Below are 19,878 nucleotides of genomic sequence, written 5' to 3'. Positions count from 1 at the left end.
TCCAACCAGCACAGCCTGCCAAGGGCCTTCCAGACCATCCTCCTAGAGGAACGCCAGCTTCAGCTGTTAGGAGATGTTTTTGGTTTTTATCAGCACTCTGTCCAAAGGACTCTTTTGTACGTTTAAGTATCTTCTGGTTTGTTTGCTACCGACTCTCTTCCATGAGAGCTGTTTGGACAACAGTTAAGAGGTTGTGGGTAGGCTATGAAGGACACGTTGGAATATCCAGTATCCAGGTCTCAGTTGTACATAAGTTCTTCCTTCAACATAGTGCATATGTGTTTGTACATAAAGTCTAAAGAGGGCTATGGGATGATCAGGCTTGCTCAAGGAATGGCTATTCCAGCCACAATGTAGCTTAAATGAAATTTTCTAATGCAATAAATGTGAATATATGTATTTAAAAAAAAAAAAGGCTTAAACACACACACTAAGGCAGGACAAAAATGCACCAGCATGTATCTTTTAAAGGACTTGTACCTAGAATAATAAAGTCCCATATAGTAGAGAAAAGTGACTCTAGTAAGTTGTACATGCTCAAGCACACTCACACACAAAGAAAGAGAGAATTAAGTAATCCTGTTTTTTTAAAAAGATTTTATTTATTATGTATAGTGTTCTGTCCGCATGTACAGCTGCACACCAGAAGGGAGCACCAGATCTCATTATAGATGGTTGTGAGCCACTATATGTTTGCTAGGAATTGAACTCAGGACCTTTGGAAGAGCAGCCAGTGAGTGCTCTTAACCTCTGAGCCATCTCTGCAGCACAGTAGTCCTAATTTTTAAAACATTAAAAAACAAAACAAAACAAAACCCTCCCTCTTGAAATTTGACAAAACTAGGTTAGCAATATGGTTTAGTGGTAAAGGCACTGGAGGTTCCCATCCCTGGAACCCACATGACGGGAGGAGAGAGCCAACTCCCATCCTCACATGTACATCATGGTGAAAACATATGTATACACTCATACATAATAAAACTTAGAATAAATTCTTTAAGAATTCGAATAATACAATTTACAAATAGACATATGAACAAAATTATCAGAGAAGATATACAGATGACAAGCTCACAAAAAGTTGCTTAACATCATTGATCATCAGAAAAATGCAAATTAAAACCTTTACTGAGACACTGATTCCAATCTATATGAATGACTGTTTTAAAAAGAAAAAGGAGTAACAAGTGTCGGTAAAGATGAAGAAATCCTAACGGTCAGCTCCTTGGGAAAAGCCTGACAGCTCCTCAAAATGCTGAAATCAGTTACTCTCTGACCAAACAAGTCCATTCCTAGGCATAGTCCAGAGCAACAGGAGCTCAATAGAACCAGCTCACTGACATCCCCAGCAGCACAAGTTACAGAAGCAGAAAGAAAGGAGCTCAAGCCCCACTCAGGGATAAGCAGACCTCAGTGCATATCTACACAGCAGGATAGTCTGCAATAGGAAAGAATAAATACTGGCATATCACATCACGGATGAACCTCAACAGCACTGTGCTAAGTGAAAGCTGCCAGTCACAAGGGCTATGTTCGTATGATTCACGTGAAATAAGTGAAACGAATAAATTTACAGTAGAAGACAAAAAGCCAATTTGTGGTTGCCAGAGGCTGAGGAGGGAGTCCATTCACACCCATAGTTTTAAACCTATAGAAATGACAATTCTGTGAATATACTAAATATGCTCAAGTGCACAAAGGCACACACGGATAAATTTTATGGCTTATGAATGGCAAAACCATTTAAAAAGAAACAAATGGCCCCAAAGACCTCATGGTGAATGTTGCTTTGGTAACAGAATCATCCTGTTTTGTGATACTAGGAAGTAGGCTTTGCACATGTGAGGCAAGGGTTCTAGCACTGAGTTACCTCCCCTGGCCAGCAGAAAACATCTCCTGAAACTGTCCTGACTTATTCAGGAAACAAGGAGACTTCATGGCTTATTTCTGGTGTCAGCATTCTGAATTCCACTTAAAACTATTTTTCCAAAGTCACAACTTTTGTTAAAATACATTGTCATATTGAATTTAAAATGTTCAGACTGGAGAGATGGCCCAGCAGTGAGGGGACCGGCTACTTTTCCCGCTACTCCCGTGGCGGGTCACAAGGATCTCTAAGCAGCCCCATGAACTCCCACCCTCCTCTGGGTGAGTGGACACACATGCAAACCCTTTCAAAGGACTATTACACCGACTGATAGCGGGCTTTTAGCAGTCCTCTAAGGAACTCTGCATCGCCTGAGGAACTTACAAGAAAGGTGGTTGGGACAGCACTCCCCAAGACTGTGACTGGACTGGTTCAAGGAAAGACCCTAGCAATAGGAAATTTGGAAAAATTCACAACAGAATAAAACCTGTGGCCAGAATTGAAAACCCACCCACATAATGAACAAAATAAAGAACTGTATTTTTTAATCTTCTATTAACTGAAAGCAATACTTTCTTATGCAAAATATGTATCTAATGGTTCTAACCATTACAATGACAAAAAGCCACATTTACACTTGGTTAGTCACAAACCAATTATTTAATAGAAGCTATAAAAAAGAGGCAGTATAACTGATAAAATAATTGGGAAGAATATTTAGCATATCTCAAAAGATTTAAAATCGGAGAACACTTTACAAAAAAATCTGTGTAGGAAATAAAACTCCTCAACTATATGTAGAAATGTAACATTACAGGGGAGCTTATAAAATACAAAGACAAGTACAAAAGGACTGTGTATTCTAAATCCAAAAACGCAATAACAACCAAATATTCAGTTTTGAAATTTACAGTTTCTGGGTATGAAGACCACATTATAAACATCTTCCAAGAGAGCAGGCCTTATCTTTCATTAACCATGTGTGGTATCGTCTTCCACAAAATCTTTGGCCATCTCTGCTGTAATCACATCAATGTGACTAACCTGAAGGACAATAAAGTTAAGTCTGTTAAATCTGAAAGGAACTTGTCAGCCAGTATTTGCACTGCACAATACTGGCCAGGATCTAATAGACACAGCCTGCTATCTGCAAAGCCTCAGAGCACTCTACAGACCATGTCATGTGCTTCTGAAACACTGCCTATCAGAAGTCTTTACAACTCTGTCTGCTGACTATGAAGGGCGTAAGCCATTCTCCAGCCTGGCACAGTGCCAACACTGTAATCCCGCACTCCAGAGGCAGAGCTGAGGGCAGCCTGGGTACACGCACTTGTTTGAGGGCTGCCGAGGGTCAAACCCCAAAGCCTTGTGATCGCTAGGCATGCACAGAGCCACCCATAGTCTCAGCTCTTTTTCTCCAAATGAAAGACAAGGTACGAGAGAGAGAAAGGTGAACGTTTCTCTAAGAAAGACACCATCATTGAAATGACAACTTTCTAACTCTTCTTTCACTAATGTAACATGAAACCAAAATAAAAAAATAATGAAAAATAAATATCAACCTATGACAAAGTAAAATTACCTTATTTCTGAACTTCACACCATAGAATTTGTCGGCTGACTCAAGCAGTTCAGGCCTAAAAGTAGTAGTAATAAACTGGGCATGTACAGCTAGTTCCATAATCATATCTGTGAAAACAAAAAGTTAATAAATTCCTTTTCTGACATCTGAAAATTTAAAAACACAACTACTTTATTCCTGCCTAAAATTCAAATTTGTCAAGCAGCCTATGCATTTTTATTGTTTCTCTGCAAATTATTCACTTGACTTTTCAAAAGTAGGACTAAAATCTTAATCCTAGTATGTCTTACAGCTATAGAATAAAACATTTGTATATGCTATAAAGAAACATCTAACCCTGTATGATGATACTGTAATTCCAGCCCTGGGAGGAGGCAAGAGAATCACAAGTTGTACAAGGTCATCATACATGACACTGTCTCAAAACGAAAAACAAGAACGCAAAACAGAAGACTTTTAGCATAGAAATGTCAGAGCTGAATATTTTCTTATATACGCAGAACCAAACGCTAGCCACTACCCTTGGAAGATCAGATTTAGCATATCTAAATAAAAAAATGAAAGTGATGATCTTATCATTTTGTGTGTTTCTGTGTGAATGTTTTGCCTGCCTGTATACATGTGTGCCATGTGTGTGCCTAGTACCCTCCCTCCAAGTCAGAAGAGAGTGTTGAATCCCCTCTTGGAATTATGGATGACCATGAGCTTGGAATCAAACCCAGATCCTCTGCAAGAGCATTCAGTGCTCTTAACTGCTGAGCATCTCCAACTCCACAAGTCCTACTACTCTTAACAGTGGGAGAAAAAAAAAAACCACAAATTTTAAAGCTTTTGTATAAAAAGTTATTTGAAGGATTTAATTAAGTGGAATAATTAGATCTATTTCTCAAAAGTAAACTCTGAAAACTGTTCAGGAAAAATATTTATTGAATAAACACTGTCTACCCAATTACTCCAGGCAACAAATGACTATAAAAGGAGGGCTAAGCCACCATTATTATCTTTAAGACATTCCTTGAGACAAGGCTCAATTCGTCCCAGGCTGTCCATGATCTTGATCCTCCTGCCTCCGCTTTCTAAGTGCTGAGAATACAGATAAGGGCCACCGTGTCCAGGTTTTGCAGTACTATCAAACCCGCGGCTCTGTGCTAGCTGGGTAAGCACTCCCTCCCCAGCCCAGCCAGCTCTGCAATGTGCCTGCACTTCAGACTCTGACAATGCTATCTTCCTGCTATTTTTAATCACATTTGTGTGTGTACAAACTACAGTGTGAGTATGGGTGTCAGAGAACAACTTGTGGAAATTAGTCTCTTCCCACTATGTGGGACTAAGGGTTTGGAATATGTTTCCCCAGCTTAGTGACATGTAACTTTACCAGCAGAGCTGTCCTGGTGGCCTCACACCTCATTTTTCTGAGACAGGCTCTCTCACTGAACCTGCCGCTCCTGGTTTTGGCTAGACTAGATGGCCTTTGAGCTCCCTGGATCTCTGGGTCTCCATGTGCTACCTGCCCAACTTTTAGATAGATGATAGCAATACACACTGGGCTTCATGTTACACGGAAGCACTGTGTTCCCATCTGACCAGCTCACAGCACATTCCTACTGAGTAGAAGTCAAAGCTATACCTGACACAGCTTTTCTGTGCTGAGCATCCAAAGCTTGGTCAATCTCATCAAAGAGGTAAAATGGAGCAGGGTCACATTTCTGAATGGCAAAAATGAGAGCAAGGGCCACCAGAGACTTCTGTCCACCTGAGAGCTGTTGCATTTCTCTCATTTCACCTTGCTTTCCTGTAAACGACACCTGAGAGAAAACAAAAAGTGTAAATATCACAAAGGGGACGGTACTCATTATCCACAAAAATTAAGTGGTCCATCAGCAATTCAGATAAAATAAAATGCAAGTCCTACTATGACCATGCTACCAGGAAAATTGAACGTGAAAGTATTTTACCCTAATTCCAACTCCTGTGAACTGGTCAACTGATGGAACACTGCTTTGTGACCCAGAGCCCCTCTCGCTTTCACCACTCCCTTCTCCTTCATCCTGGGACTGGCTGCCCTCCACATCTCCTTTCTTCATCACCAAAGTCGCTTTGCCACCAGGTACTAACTTCTGGAATACTTCACTGAAGTTCTTAGAAACCTTAAAAACAAAATGCATCAATTCAAATACAAACACTTCTCAGGTATATCTGTATTTGAAACAACTATTGAAAGCTGTGTAAAATACCTGGGTTACTGTTAGTGGCCTGTAAGCTAGTTCACAGATAGTAGATCCACCTTCAAACTAAGGAAGCGCTGAAGCTTTATGTCTATTAAAAATCAACAGAACATACCTGTTTGAAGGTTAACTGAATAGCTTCATATTTTCGAAGTTCAAGCACATTCATCAATTCCATGATTGATTTGTAGCCCCTATCCAATTCTTCTTGTCGCTTTATCAGCTTTTCTTTCTGCTCGGAGAAGTTCACAAACTGATCTAAAGCTTTTTTGTTAACATGGCTGTACTTCTTCAACTCTGTGTTACACTGCTCAAGCTTTCGAAACAACTAAAAGAGAAAAATATATATTAATATACTCAGAACTGCAGAGAATACACAAGGATACTTTAAATTTAAAATGCAGGAAGACTTACCTGCTTAAGGCTCAGTGTTTGGTACTTTTCAAAAGCTTCCTGAGGAAGGGATCCCAGCTCTCGAATTTTCTTCATGCATTCTTCTTTCTTCTTCAAGAGCATGCCTTGTCGATTCGTCATCTTCTCCAGTTCTTTAGTATCATGATTTATGGCATCCATGTGTTCTTTCTCCATATTTTTCCAGCGTTCCATACTTTTCTGAAGTTCTTTAATTCCAGCTTCAGTTTTGTCAATGGAATTATCCAAATCTACAATGGGGAAAAAACAAAATTAAGGACATTGAGACCCATTTCATAATCCGAATGTTATCCGAGTAGAGACTTTAACAGTCAGTTAATTGTTATAAAGTTTTAAGTTTTCTCAGTGTTAGAATGTTAATGTGAAAATCACAAATCACCTAATTCCAGAGAGTTTCCCTGTGGACACTACCACGGAAGAACTGGTGGAATCATCTGTAAATCCACACTGCTCCATGAGTGAGCTAAAGAGGTAACAACAGCCCTCCTTTCCAGCACGCTTTGTCGGCCCTGCTGGGCAGCACGAGGCCTGCAGAGCACGGGCTAACAGGGGCCTCTCTTCACCTTGTCTCGGCATTAGCAATGCTCTTGAGAGCCGGGACACTGCCATACAGCATGATGGCAGCACAGGCACTACACCTTTTGTTAACAGCACGTTTACCTTGACAGACATGGTGGCGCAAAGCCCTAATGCCAGCATTGGAAGGCAAAGATACACAGACCTCTGAGAGTTCAAGGGCGGCCTGACCTACATAGTTCTGGGCCAGTTAGGACTACATAGTTAAGAATTTGCTTCAAAACCAAACCAAACCAAAACGAGTCACCAGACTAGCCAGATGACTCATTTGATAAGAGTTGAATCCCACAAAATCAACATGGTGAAGGGAAAAACTATCACAAGCCCTCCCCAACTGCCCCATGCCTCAGGTAGTTTCTAGCTTTCTGGCCCTCTCCCCAGGAAATAAAATGCAGAACATAGTACTAGTTCCATAAAACTGCCAGAAACATTTTAACAAAATAAAGTTGCTTTTGTATCTCATTTTGTGGCAAACAATTTTGCAAAATAACATAAATTCAATAAAATACTGAAAACAAAATTAGACTATACATTTACCTTCTGATCTTGCCATAGTATCTTTTACTCTTTTATTAATAGCTTCAAGTTCTGATGTTGTGGCAGTAAGAACAGTACCACCTTCTGTCTCTCTCAGTTCATTAAGTTCCTACAACACAAAAGAACAAAGTTTAATAACATTAAAACTCAGAATATAAATTATGAGTGCTACGTACTAAAATATACATATTAAAAATGTAACTAGCTATTAAAGAAACATTCAAGGAAGCAAATGTGTGCTTTTATTCATGTGTATATGTATATATATTTAAGTGTAAGTAAAATAGCCATTCAAAAGGAAAAACCTAATGATATAATTACTAGAAAATCTGAGTTGTAACTACTAAGAAATTGTAACCTAATGCTGAGCATATACACATCCAGAACATATCAAGATTGTAATCTTACAGAGTAGGTGTCACTATTATGCTTATTTTACACTAAAGAAAACTGGGAACAGAAATAGTAAATGACTTGCCCAAGTCACACATTAGCTGGCAGGGCTAGAATTCCAACCTAAGGACTATACTCAGTGGGTTTTTTGTCCCTAACTGGCACTTCCAGTCAGTGCTCACTGACACAGTTTCTATAGTTCATGATCAGCAAGGAAGCTCTCAAAAATAGCATACCTGTTCCACTTGGTCCAGGCGTTTCCTGAGATTCTCATTCAGGTAGGTCTCCACTCGAGTGATAATACCTTCTAGTTTAATCCTTTCATTTAGCAGCTGTCTGTTTTCCTAAAATAAGACAAGAAAAAATTACAGATGTGTGAAAATCTGTCAAAAGATGCAATTAAGGGCCAGAAAGATGGCTCAGCAGGCAAGTCAAAGCACTTGCCACACAGCCTGATGACTTGGTTCAACCCTGAACCACACATAAAAGCAGAAGTAGAGCATCGACTCCACAAAGCTGCCCCCTGCTCTCCACTTACACACTGCGGCCCACACATGCCGCCCACAACACCACACATGCAAATCATAATATGTTTAAGAAAGAAAAGGAAATGGAGTCCTGTTGGTAGTACTCAAATAAGCTAAAGTGAAAGTCTTTCAATCCCTGGGACCCTTTTGTTTCAAGGAAACAAACAATACCTTTTTTTTCTCCCCCGTTTTTCTCGAGACAGGGTTTCTGTGTAGCTCTGGCTGTCCTGGACTCACTTTGTAGAACAGGCTTGCCTTGAACCCACAAAGATCCACTTGCCTCTGACTCACAGAATGCTGAGATTACAGGCGTGCGCCACCACATCGGGGAACCATTTAAACAATGTTTCCCTTTAAACATTTACTTATTTATTATGTAAACAGTGTTCTGCCTGTACACCAGAAGAGGGCATGAGATCTCACTGCAGATGATTATGAGCCACCATGTGGTTGCTGGGAATTGAACTCAGGCAGGACCTTTGAAAGAGCAGGTCATGCTCTTAACCTCTGAGCCATCTCTCTAGCTCCCTAGAACAAAATCTTACAAGCTATCTTCTGATCTCCAGATGCAGCCATGAAATTTAAAAAAGAAAAAAAAAAAAAAAAAAAAAGCTTGCAAGTTACTGTTTCTGTTCCTACTCATTTTTATAAGACATGCTAGCAAGGGGGCTGAAGAGATGGCACAGCAGTTAAGAATACTAACACAGGGCAGGAGAGATAGCTCAGAGGTTAAGAGTATGGCCTTAATTTTTACATGGTAGAAAAGAGATCTCCTGAGGATTGTCCTCTGATCTTCACATGTATGCATGTTTTTGGACAACACACACACACAAATGGGCAGACTAAGCTACATGTGGAGTCCATCCATTAAAAAAAAGTTATTAAAACGTTTCATGAAAATGTATTCACAAAGGTGGTTATATCAGCATTTAGGTGTGTGTATGCATATACATATAAGTGCATATAAAGAGAGCTAACATAGCATCATAGCAATTAACTCCATCCACCTGACAGGTTCTATGTCACACAGGAGACAAGTCTCTGGGTATACCCGTGTGACAGGGATTATCTCTTAGGTTATTTGAGGTAGGAAGCTGTGGGCATCCCTAGCAAAAGGCCATTAGGGCTCACAGCCAGGGGCAGCTTCCACTGACGTGACTATGGAAGTAGACGGACCAAAAGTACATTACCTGATCTTGGAAAGTCTGCCTAGAGACCAATCAACCAATGGCAGGCTCGGAGATGGTGTGGAGGAATCTGACTGGCCACCCAAAGTTATAAAACGTGCTCTCTCTTCCAGAATAAACCAGTCTGCATTTGCTTGCCTTCTGGGTGACTGCGTTCACCCGACACCCGGTGTCTGTGTAGTGACTGGCGCCTCTCACCCCTCAGCCTGGACCCTGTCCTCACCCACACCCTGGACCCTTGGCAGGAGTTAACAAGAAGACCTATTCTGAATGTGAGAGGCCTCATTCCATAGGCTGGGAATCTGAACTCCATAAAAAAAGAAAGCAAGCTAAACTCAGGCATCCATTTCCCTCTGTTTCATGTGCAGTTACAGATGCCTCAAGCTCCTGTAACCACAATGGACTATACTATGCTGTGAGCCAAATGAACCCTCCTAATGCTACCTATGTCAGTGTGTTTTATCAAGTGACCACTGCACTTACGCATTCAACAAGACAAAAGAAAACGAAGGTTTCAGGTTTCATCACTGTTAGGTGTACTTGCCTGCTGAAGTTGACGGATCTCATCATTCAGGGCATCGACTCTTTTCTGATCTTCCAGACTGAGTTGAGAAAGCAAATCAGTTCCTAGCTCTGCTTTCAGCGATTCTCTGGTAGACTCCATAGCATGCAGACTTGCCTCCAAGCTTTGTAAGCTACGTTGCTACATGAATAATTATCATTTATTAATAATATCAGTCACTTGTTACATATAATAGTAAAACACCGTGAATTAGGTACAGACTAAGTGAGATAAATAACTATGAACTCACTTATGTTTAAGTACTACAACGTGCTGATAGGCTTCTGTTAAGTTTATTAAATGCATTTTGTACTTATGATATTTATAACTTATGGTAAGTTTATTGGGATAAAACCAAACATGTACTAATTTTTTTCCCTCTTGTTGCTGCTAGGGAGTTGGATCATGGCTTCAGCATCACCCCTGCTGGTCAAGGCTCCATCACTAAGTACACCTCCATGCACTATACTAAATTTGATAGTTACAACTAGGTAGGTTACAACTATTATTGTAGTTGTACAACTATAATTGTACAACTACAATTATTATTGTAGTTGTACAACTACAACTAAATAGTTACAACTATTCAGGCAAATTCGTAAGACCAAAAATTGACAGAATGCTTTTTATTTGTTTTTGCCTTTCAAAACAGAGTTTCTCTGTGTAGCCTTGGCTATCCTGGACTTGCTTTGTAGACCAAGCTGGCCTCGAACCCACCAGCCTCTTTGCCTCTCTGAGTGTGCCACTAAACCTGGCTCACAGATGTTTTTGAGTACTATAATTAAGACATCTTTTTTGTCTTTCACTGTGTAGTCTTATTACTACTGATGTACAAAGCATGAAATCAACAATACCTGCACAACCTATGATCTACTCCACGTCTACACTAAAGCAAAGTGATAATAGAACATACTTACGGACCTTTGGCATAAAGGTCTTCTCTGACTGCTGCCTCTTCTCTTTTAGCATCTTCATCTCTGATAATATGCTATCTCTAGATGCTTTAAATTTCCTTTGTTGGGTCTCTATCTGCTGCATTTGATTCATCAACTGATCAATTTCATTATTAATCCATATACAAGGCTAAGAAAAAGTCTCTTAAGGTTGTAAATATATCACATACTCTAAGTTCTCTTCATTTTTTACAAATACAACATCATGCAGCCTCTCCTTTACCCCAAAGTAATTTCTCCATATTAATGTTGAACTAAACACTATCACTAAAAATGTTCATTCATAAGAAAAGCTTGAAGCATTTAACCAGACATTCTACTCTAAAATCTGCATACTTATTTTACTTACAATTGAATAAAACAAAAAAATATAGGAATTATTAAAGTATGTTAAGCAAAACCAAGTAACAGCATTTGTGTGTATATACTTACACATATGCACATATATACATCATTCAAAAATTTAAGACAATGAAGGCAACGCTTTGTTTGGGAGTCAGATATGAGGAATAGCCTTGTCTAATGTGAAATAATTAAACCAAATACAGATAGCTGAAAGCTGTCAACATTCTTCCTCATATGTATTTGTGTGCATGGGTGTGAGGGATAGAAGAGTAAGTGTGGTGAAAGCCAGAGACTAACATTCGTTGCCTTCTTTTACTGTTGTCCATGTTACTTTTTGAAAGAGTAATTCTTCATTGAGTCTGGAAAGCACCACTGGTCAAACTCGCTGGCCAGCAAGGTACTAGGATCTACCCATCTCCATCCTCTCCCAAGTCCTTAGGGTTACAGAAGAGCAAAACCACACCCGGCTTTTCACATGGGTGCTGGGGATCTGAACTCAGGTCTTTATGCTTGTGCTGCAATCACCCTGACCACTGAGCCAGCACAGCACCCAAGCATCCTTTTTCTTAACACTTACTCATATTCTCTGTCCTAACACCGTGCTACATTTAAGCAGTTCTCAAAATATCACACACAGATCCTTACAGGACCAAGGCTAAGGCATTTCTTTTTCTGTATGCTGTTTGCACTACAAACAGCCACACTGAAAGCACCATGGCTGTTTTTGTTGTTGTTTTGAGACAGGGTTTCTCTGTGTAGCCTTGGCTGTCCTGGACTTGCTTTGCAGACCAGGCTGGCCTCAAACTCGCAGAGATCCGCCTGCATCTGCCTTCCCGAGTGCTAGGATTACAGGCGTGTACACTATGCCACCATAGTTGTTTTAGGAAATGCATACGCAGGCTAGAGAGATGGCTCAGAGGTTGGTAACACTTGTTGCTCTTCCAAAGTTCCTGAGTTCAACTGCCAGCATCTGCATGGTGGCTCATAAGCATCTATTGTAAGATCTAGTGTACAGGTAGAATGTTGTATAAATAATAAATAAATCTTAAAAAAAAAAAAAAAAGACATGCATATGTACAAGTGTTCTGTTGGCAGCTGAACTTGCCCTTCATGTAGCACTACACTTACCTGGAAGAACTAGTTACTCAGATTTAGATAGCTGTTGTCTATATATACACATATATTCTCTCTCTATATATATATATATGCGTGTGTGTGTGTGTGTGTGTGTGTGTGCGTGTGTGTGTGTGTGTGTGTATCCTTCAAACAGCAGCCAGGTCTTGCCTTCCATGTCGTTTTTGCCCAACCTTGAGTTCTGTTGATCTTCAAGTTCTATTTGTTCAAAGCACTCACTAGCATTACCTACTTAACAGTGAAACAAAACCAGTGTTCCTTTTGAATTTTTTTCTTAGTCTCCAGAAGTTAAACAAGTTCTTGTGTTTAAATAAAAACTAGAGACATGCAATATTCCCCCACAATAGGAATGGGAAAAAAAAAAACAACACCTAACATAGAAAAGATTTTACAGTGAAGTTAAATGCAGTTCCTTCCCTACAGTATCCTCTTAAGCTCAAAACAAAAGGATATTTTCAATGTTTCTACGCAGGTTTTCATTGAGCTTTGCTTCAAGCTCACCCAGCTCCTCTTCTGCTTTCCTAACATCTTTCTGTAGCTCAAGCCGAGACTTTCTTGTGTCATAGTAGCCTCCGGTTAGAGCACCTCGATGGCTGACTTGATCACCTATGAACAAAATGTAAGAAAGTCATACTTTATAACAGTCTCTTTGCTCAATAAAACTGACATAATGAAATATTAATATAAGGGCTTTAATGTTTAAAAGGAAAAATTAACAATTCAATCTGCTCTTTAAAAAGATCTTAGTTTTTCTCTTTGTTTGACTTTTGTTGTTGTTGCGTTTGTTCATTTTGTTTTTTGGAGACAGGGTTTCTCTGCATAGCCTTTGCTGTCCATGAACTCAGAGAGATCCGCCTGCCTCTGTCCCGAGTCCTGGGATTAAAGGCACACTGTCCAACCAAAAAAAGAAAACAAAACAAAACAAAAAAAAAAAACCTTACTATTCAATATTAAAATTGGTGATCTTTAATTTGGGAAGGTTTGAGCACCAAAAAATGAGAAAATGTGGAACCACAATGAAATTTAAAAAGAATGCACAAATACTTAAACTGAGAGGAGACTACTTTGCTGAAGTAACACGTGCAAATGAGACAAGAAACACCAATTTGAAACCTTCAGTTATTAACAATAAAGGATGTTTGTTAACAATGCATGCTTAAGTAATTGTCAGAGAAGCTGATATGCATATGTAGACTTTTTAATTTACTTTTGAGCAACAGGGTCTCACCATGCAGTCCTGGCTGTCCAGGAAGTAGGTATGTCGACCATACTGGCCTGAAATTCAGAGACCCATGTGCCTCAGTCTCCTGAGTGCTGGGATAAAGGTGTGCACCACCATGATCAGCTCATGTAGTCCTAAGAATAACCTCACATATGCTACAAGGAAGTACCTTCACCTGAGAGACATGCTAATCATCAGCTCTAGCATCATGAATATTAGGACATATTATCTGATGCAATGAGAAAGAGATACCACTTACACAGTAGTCACACCAAGAATGCTAAACTGGAATCTAATGATGAGGAATAAATACGACAAATCGGAAGAATGGGACATTTTCTCAGCCAATTTCCAGAAGTGAAAGGGAGAAGGAACCAGGTATAGTGGTGCATGCCTTGAAGAGCAAAGCACTTGGGAGGAAAAGGCAGGAGGACCTATATGAATTCAGGGTCAATCCTGGTCTACACAGTGAGTTCTAGGACAGCCAGAGGTACACAGTGAAACCCTGTGTTCCACTGTCCCACCCCACACCAAGTGCCAAAAAGGGACAGAGGCAAAAGGCACTGTCCTTTAGTCGATGTTCAAAGTTTTAGGTGTAACAATGTACCGAGAATCCTTGTTATGTTCTAGAGATGAAATGCCATGTTTACAGCTTACCTTCATTTGTATGGTTTGACAACAATATGGGTATGTTACTATCAGAAATTAAACAAAATGGAAGACAATAATCCTACATTATTAAAAATTCTTTATCCTGAATTATACAGATAAATTCAACTATATCTGAGCAGGGAAAAGTTTACACTATTATCCTTAGAAGGAAATGTAGCATTATTAATGCTCATGACTTCCTTATAAAGAAAACAGCTATCTTAAAATATTATTTACATGAAGCTGCAAATTTCTGAAATTTTGGTAGTTAGTTGGGTGTAGTGTTGCACGCCTTTTAATTCTAGCACTTGGGAGGCAGAGGTGGGAAGATCTCTGACTTTGAGGCTAGCCTGGTCCACATGAGTTCTAGGTTAGCCAGGGAAACACAGCTGAGACCCTGTGGCTCTGAAAAAGGTAGTTATTAGAGCCACTACTATTATTTTAAAGAATCATATTAAAATTATTTTGGTAATTATCTCAAGAAACTGGATTCTTAGTGATCCAAGGCATTTTATTTAACACATTTTAACTTTCTGAGAAAAGGTCCACAGGCTTCATTGATCAGCAGCCAAAGGAGCATGTGGTACCAGAGACCAAATGTTTATACCTATAAGTACGGACCTATGCGCTTATTTAAACTACTTTAAAAACTGATGAAACTGATGTGAATTTTCAAATACTCTTAAAATGACTAAATCTAAATATGCTTCCAGCTCAAGTGACAGATTACACATTCTGTGTTAAATGTTTTATTAGAGTGTTCTCATGGCTGATTACTATTACAAACCTTCCAAAGTAATACAATCCATAGTGAAAGCACGAGCCAGCTGAGTTGAAACCTCCATACTCCGACAGATGAGAGTCTTTCCAAATACGTGTTTGAAAGCTTTATCAAACCTGGGGTTGTATCTTAGTTTACTGATCATGGGAATAGCATCCTGCAACAGACATTTTGTTAGAAACAATACTGTTATATAGTTGACTAAAACCTTTTGCAGAACTATTACTATCATGTCTTAATGAAATAAAAAATACAAATGCCTTATTACTGGTTTTTACACAGAAAGACATTAGAACAATCATTCTACTGAACTACCATGGAAATTCTGCTTCAGTAACCAAAGGTTTAACAGCTGGTTACTGTGAAGAACAATTCTTTTTTTTTGAAGAACAATTCTTAATCTGACCATGAAAGCTTAACTCCTAGTTCTGCTACTAGGAGATGTGTGCTTTGGAGGCCTTATTTAACTTACCTAGTTAAGACCTACTGTGTGTTCAAGTCCCTTCCTAATAACAGTCATAAAGATTAAATGCGGTAATATGCGAAAAAATGAGAGAGTAAATGTGACATAAAAAGTAAAGGTATAAAACTAGTATTTCCTCAGTGTTGTAACTACATACGACAGACATCTAAGTTAGATATTCAGAAAAACACTTGTCAGGTAATACTTATTTTCCAGGCTACGTAATGGCTCAGAGGGTAATCTGATTCCTGTGTAAGCATGAGGAGCTGAGTTCAGATCCCCACACCCATATAAAAAGTCAGGCATGGCAGCGCACACCTGTAACCCGAGCACTGCAGATGTGGAGGGCTGGGGAAGAGCTGGAGATGGTGTATCCCTGGACTTCACCTGACAAGTCAGCCTAGCCAAGGAGGACATTTTCTGGCCTCCGCTTGCACATAAACACATATCTACTCTATTTTTATTTTATTTTTCTTTCCTGAACACGGAACAGTACTTTTAAGGTATTAGAGTATACCGGGGCCAGCACCACACAGCACAAAAAAACCACTATAGTCCAGAAGCCATTTCTAAGCAGCTGCCAATGTGATTATCCACTAAAGGGGATCACTGCTCAGACTGTTCTACCTTCTAACTCTCTGGCCTGCTATCTTAATTTTAAGTCACTTTATATTGTACAACAAACCCACACTGCATCCATTCTTCTGTCTGCCTTCTGTCATGCCAGGACTGAACCCAGAGCATGTTGCACAACTGTGTTTCCAATGAGCTACATACATCTCTAGCTCTCTTGACACTATCTGTGTCTGTGTACCTGTCTGGACATGCCACAGCACGCATGCAGAGGTCAGAGGACAATTTGAAAGACTCAGTTCTCTCCTTCGATCGTGGGTTCCGGGGACTGAACCAGTGGTCACACTTGGAAGTGCACACCCTGACCCACTGAGTCATCTCCCCAGCTTTCTCCTGTGTCTTGTTTCACTCATACATCACATCTGTGAGCGTCAACTTTCCTCCCCAGAACTTCAAAGGTACAACTGATAGATTTTAGAGCAGGAAAGAGTCTCAATATTCTCTTAAATTACCAATCACTCTAATATAGGTTAGCCTTAATCCTAGAGCACCACAGTTTGCTATGACAGTCAAGATTCTGAGATTAAATACCTCAAAACAATTAAATCCACTTAAAGTGTATATACCTAGTAACAAAAATAGATACTTTTAACTTAGTTTAAACTATTTTAAAAGCATAGCCAGAAAAACCTCAGCATAGCCCTTTTATATGACAAGATTCTTGGAGAAATCCTCCCAAATTCCTAAGCCTACTGTTGTCACTGAAGATAAACACATACAATGTTCTGTTTCATGGCTTGGCTGTGAACTCTCTCCCCTCAACCCAACCCAGCACTAACTACATGCAAAGAAAGTACATTTACCTCAAAGACTAATGAATCCAATGTAAAGGACCTATGCACCATCACATACTAAGAGATGTCATAGTGAAAACAAAGTAGTGAGACTTTAACTTAGACTCACGTTGGTCTCAGGGTAGGCAGTGTCTCTCACATCTAACTTGTTCAGAGGCAGGAATGTCACCTCTCCAGGGAGGTTCATTTTATTAAACTCCATTAAAATCTTCGTGCTGACTTCATCTGAGTCAACAATGTGATAAAACAACCTACATAAAACAGATTAAGACACATCTTTACTACCAGACTATAAGGTGTCATAAGCATTTAAGGGCCACACAAGTAGCATTTTTCTATGTAATTCAATCAATTTGTCTGGAGAAAAGACTATAGAGAACATTCCAGTGAACTGGGGAGTGCTGACACGGTAAAAGTCTAGTTTCCATAATTAAAAACAGGTATCTGCACCTACTTCTTTAATCAGAAAATTATATATAGAACTAAGAGGATAATAGAAGACATGTGGTACAACTACAAAACTCTTTAGGTTATCCTCATTTCTTCTTTATCATTAAAAGAAAAATAACAAAACCCACTTAAATGGTAGGCCAAAAAAAAAAAAAAAAAAAGAATGAAAAGAAAACAAACAATCCAAGACCTTACCTGTTACCAGCAGTGACTTCCACACAAGTATAGAAGGCTGGCTCACACTCAAAATTATTCATTACGATGCCATGGTAGCCATTTTGAACATGTTGGTTTATACCTTTTCGACGAAAATGATCTAACACTTTGTTTATGCTGTCTATTCCATTTAAAATGGCCTGTAAACCGGTTAGTGAAAAATATTAGCATCACCAATGACATTACTGCTGGAAGAAACGGGCCTAGTATGCCATTCACTTAGACATAACTCTAAAACTGAATATAATATCAAGTGGGTCTATCACCACCCACTTGAATTATAATAACTACATTTCACACTATTGTGGGTTCTGACCTATGATGCTAGAGTTTAAAATGGGCTCTTTAACAACAAAGGATGATTTCATTAATAACACAGATAATGAAACAGGTATGACGGCACACACCTGTGAATCCAGCGCTCAGCGAGCTAAGCGTCCACGAAGTGGACCTTATAACACATATGAAGCAAGGCAGAAAAGTATAAAGCAGAAGAAAAAGTGCCTGCACAACCCACTATGTCATCTGAGCTTTGGTCTGACTCTGCCATCTACATACTGCTTGGCCCTTGGGCTGTGTGCACTGACTGGTGGATGACTGAGAAGATCCACCTACCTTCCCTGTCGCTGCTCTCAGAAGCTGCTGCTTCTTCTCAAGGTCTTCTCTTTTAGCAGCAAGTGCTTGCTGCTCTGCATTCTCCTCTCTCCACAAGTAACTGATCAGTAAGAATCAGATGTGAACAGATTTAGTTAAGAGTAAAATACTGAAACCAAACAAAGACTGTAAAAATCACAGCGTATCTTAGTCTACTGACTTTCTTTCACTTTGCAGTTCGTCCTTCTTATTTTTTACTTCATAATATTTTCTGTCCAGCTCTTCGACTCGAGCTTTGACTTCATTGAGATCCTGATCCAGTTTCTATAGGAAAAAAAAGTTTTTAATTAAAAAAATTAAGCCACAGTGACAGGAAGCATATATATGCACATACAAACACACACATACACACACACACACACACACACACACACACACACACACACACAATGAAATTCAAGAAATGGCATAATTTAAATATGTTCAATTTATCATATATTGGTTATACATGAAACTTAAAAAATCCAGTTTCAGAAGGATCATTATGCATAATACAGAATCAGAAAACATAAACCATGGAAATGAATGTTTACCTAATGAGGTAACTGAGTATGTGACAGGAAAGCGGAGGGAGGAACCACCAAAGAAGAGGGGAAGACAATGGGAAAGTGTTATCCAGAACAAAGGATGACATATGTATGAAAATAAAAGTTCTTACAGTCAATGGTGGTGCACACCTATTCCAGCGTTTGAGAGAATAAAGCAAGACTCCTTGAGTTTGGGGATAGCCTGGGCTACACAATGAGTTACACAAACAGCCTGAGCAACAGAGTAGGACACTGTTTCAAACAATAAACCAAATACAAAAAAAAAAAAGCAAAATGATTCTTACATTATATTGCTCCAGATTTTTCTCTTTATTTGCTTCAGTATCCTCCAAATCCTTATGTATAGCAGCAATTTGTCTTTTCTTGTCATTGATAGCCTGATCTAAAGACTTTAGTTCCTTTTTAATCCACTTGTCCCTTTCTTCTTTTGATGTAAACTGGCTTCCTCGACCCTGCTTTGCATAAAGATCAGTTCTTTCCTGGGTAGCTTGAGCCAATCTACAGACGATAGATGAAAACAAGACATAAAATTAATTGTAATCATTACAATGCTATGGAAACTATCCTTTAAAAATTACATTGAAATGGAATTAAGGGTTGATGAGATGGCTCAGGACCCATATGGTGGGAGGAGAAAACACTCTTTAAAGTTGTCCTCTGACCTCCAAACATGTGGCACGCACAGTTGCACCCCACAAAGAAATAAATAAGGGGAATGTTAAGTGCTAAATAATAAAGCTCCTTATACTACCTGTTTTTACTTTACACAACACCAAATGAACTTTGACATCATAATTACAAGTAGGAAAATATCTTCACTAAGGATTTTAGACATAAAATGTCTCCATAAAATAACAAAGAAAGTCCCTTACAAAATGATGGGCAGGAGAAAACCAATTATCTTCTGATCTCCACATCCACCGAAGTATGACCACACACAGAATAAAAATGAGTGTAGCTGGACATGACAGTTCATGCCTTTAATCCATGAACTGAGGAGGGGCAGAGGCAGATAAATCTCTGAGTTCAAGGCTAGCCAGAGCTATAATAGAGATAGAGAGAGAGAGAGAGAAAGAGAAAGAGAGAGAGAAAAGAAGGAAGGAAGGAAGGAAGGAAGGAAGGAAGGAAGGAAGGAAGGAAGGAAGG

General features: G+C 39.3%; 1 protein-coding gene across 1 annotated transcript in view; it reads right to left on the bottom strand.

The window, feature by feature from the left end:
* Positions 1-577: 577 nt before the first annotated feature.
* Smc3 (structural maintenance of chromosomes 3) overlaps positions 578-19,878 on the bottom strand; it is a 40,897-nt gene continuing 21,596 nt past the window's right edge. Inside the window, exons 13-29 of the mRNA XM_055591568.1 lie at positions 19,017-19,230; positions 18,345-18,448; positions 18,146-18,245; positions 17,510-17,670; positions 16,974-17,115; positions 14,981-15,131; positions 12,774-12,926; positions 10,810-10,961; positions 9,871-10,029; positions 7,849-7,956; positions 7,220-7,328; positions 6,089-6,336; positions 5,790-6,002; positions 5,405-5,596; positions 5,077-5,254; positions 3,450-3,556; positions 578-2,911 (exon numbers count right to left, since the gene is read on the bottom strand). Of these exons, the coding sequence (XP_055447543.1) occupies positions 2,840-2,911; positions 3,450-3,556; positions 5,077-5,254; positions 5,405-5,596; positions 5,790-6,002; positions 6,089-6,336; positions 7,220-7,328; positions 7,849-7,956; positions 9,871-10,029; positions 10,810-10,961; positions 12,774-12,926; positions 14,981-15,131; positions 16,974-17,115; positions 17,510-17,670; positions 18,146-18,245; positions 18,345-18,448; positions 19,017-19,230 (2,563 nt within the window). The 3' untranslated portion in view covers positions 578-2,839. The remainder of the gene's footprint in view (positions 2,912-3,449; positions 3,557-5,076; positions 5,255-5,404; positions 5,597-5,789; positions 6,003-6,088; positions 6,337-7,219; positions 7,329-7,848; positions 7,957-9,870; positions 10,030-10,809; positions 10,962-12,773; positions 12,927-14,980; positions 15,132-16,973; positions 17,116-17,509; positions 17,671-18,145; positions 18,246-18,344; positions 18,449-19,016; positions 19,231-19,878) is intronic.

The sequence above is a fragment of the Psammomys obesus genome, unplaced genomic scaffold (assembly GCF_907164565.1).
Source record: "Psammomys obesus unplaced genomic scaffold, mPsaObe1.curated_primary_1811, whole genome shotgun sequence".
Taxonomy (NCBI): domain Eukaryota; kingdom Metazoa; phylum Chordata; class Mammalia; order Rodentia; family Muridae; genus Psammomys; species Psammomys obesus.
This window is presented reverse-complemented; position numbering and strand designations above follow the sequence as displayed.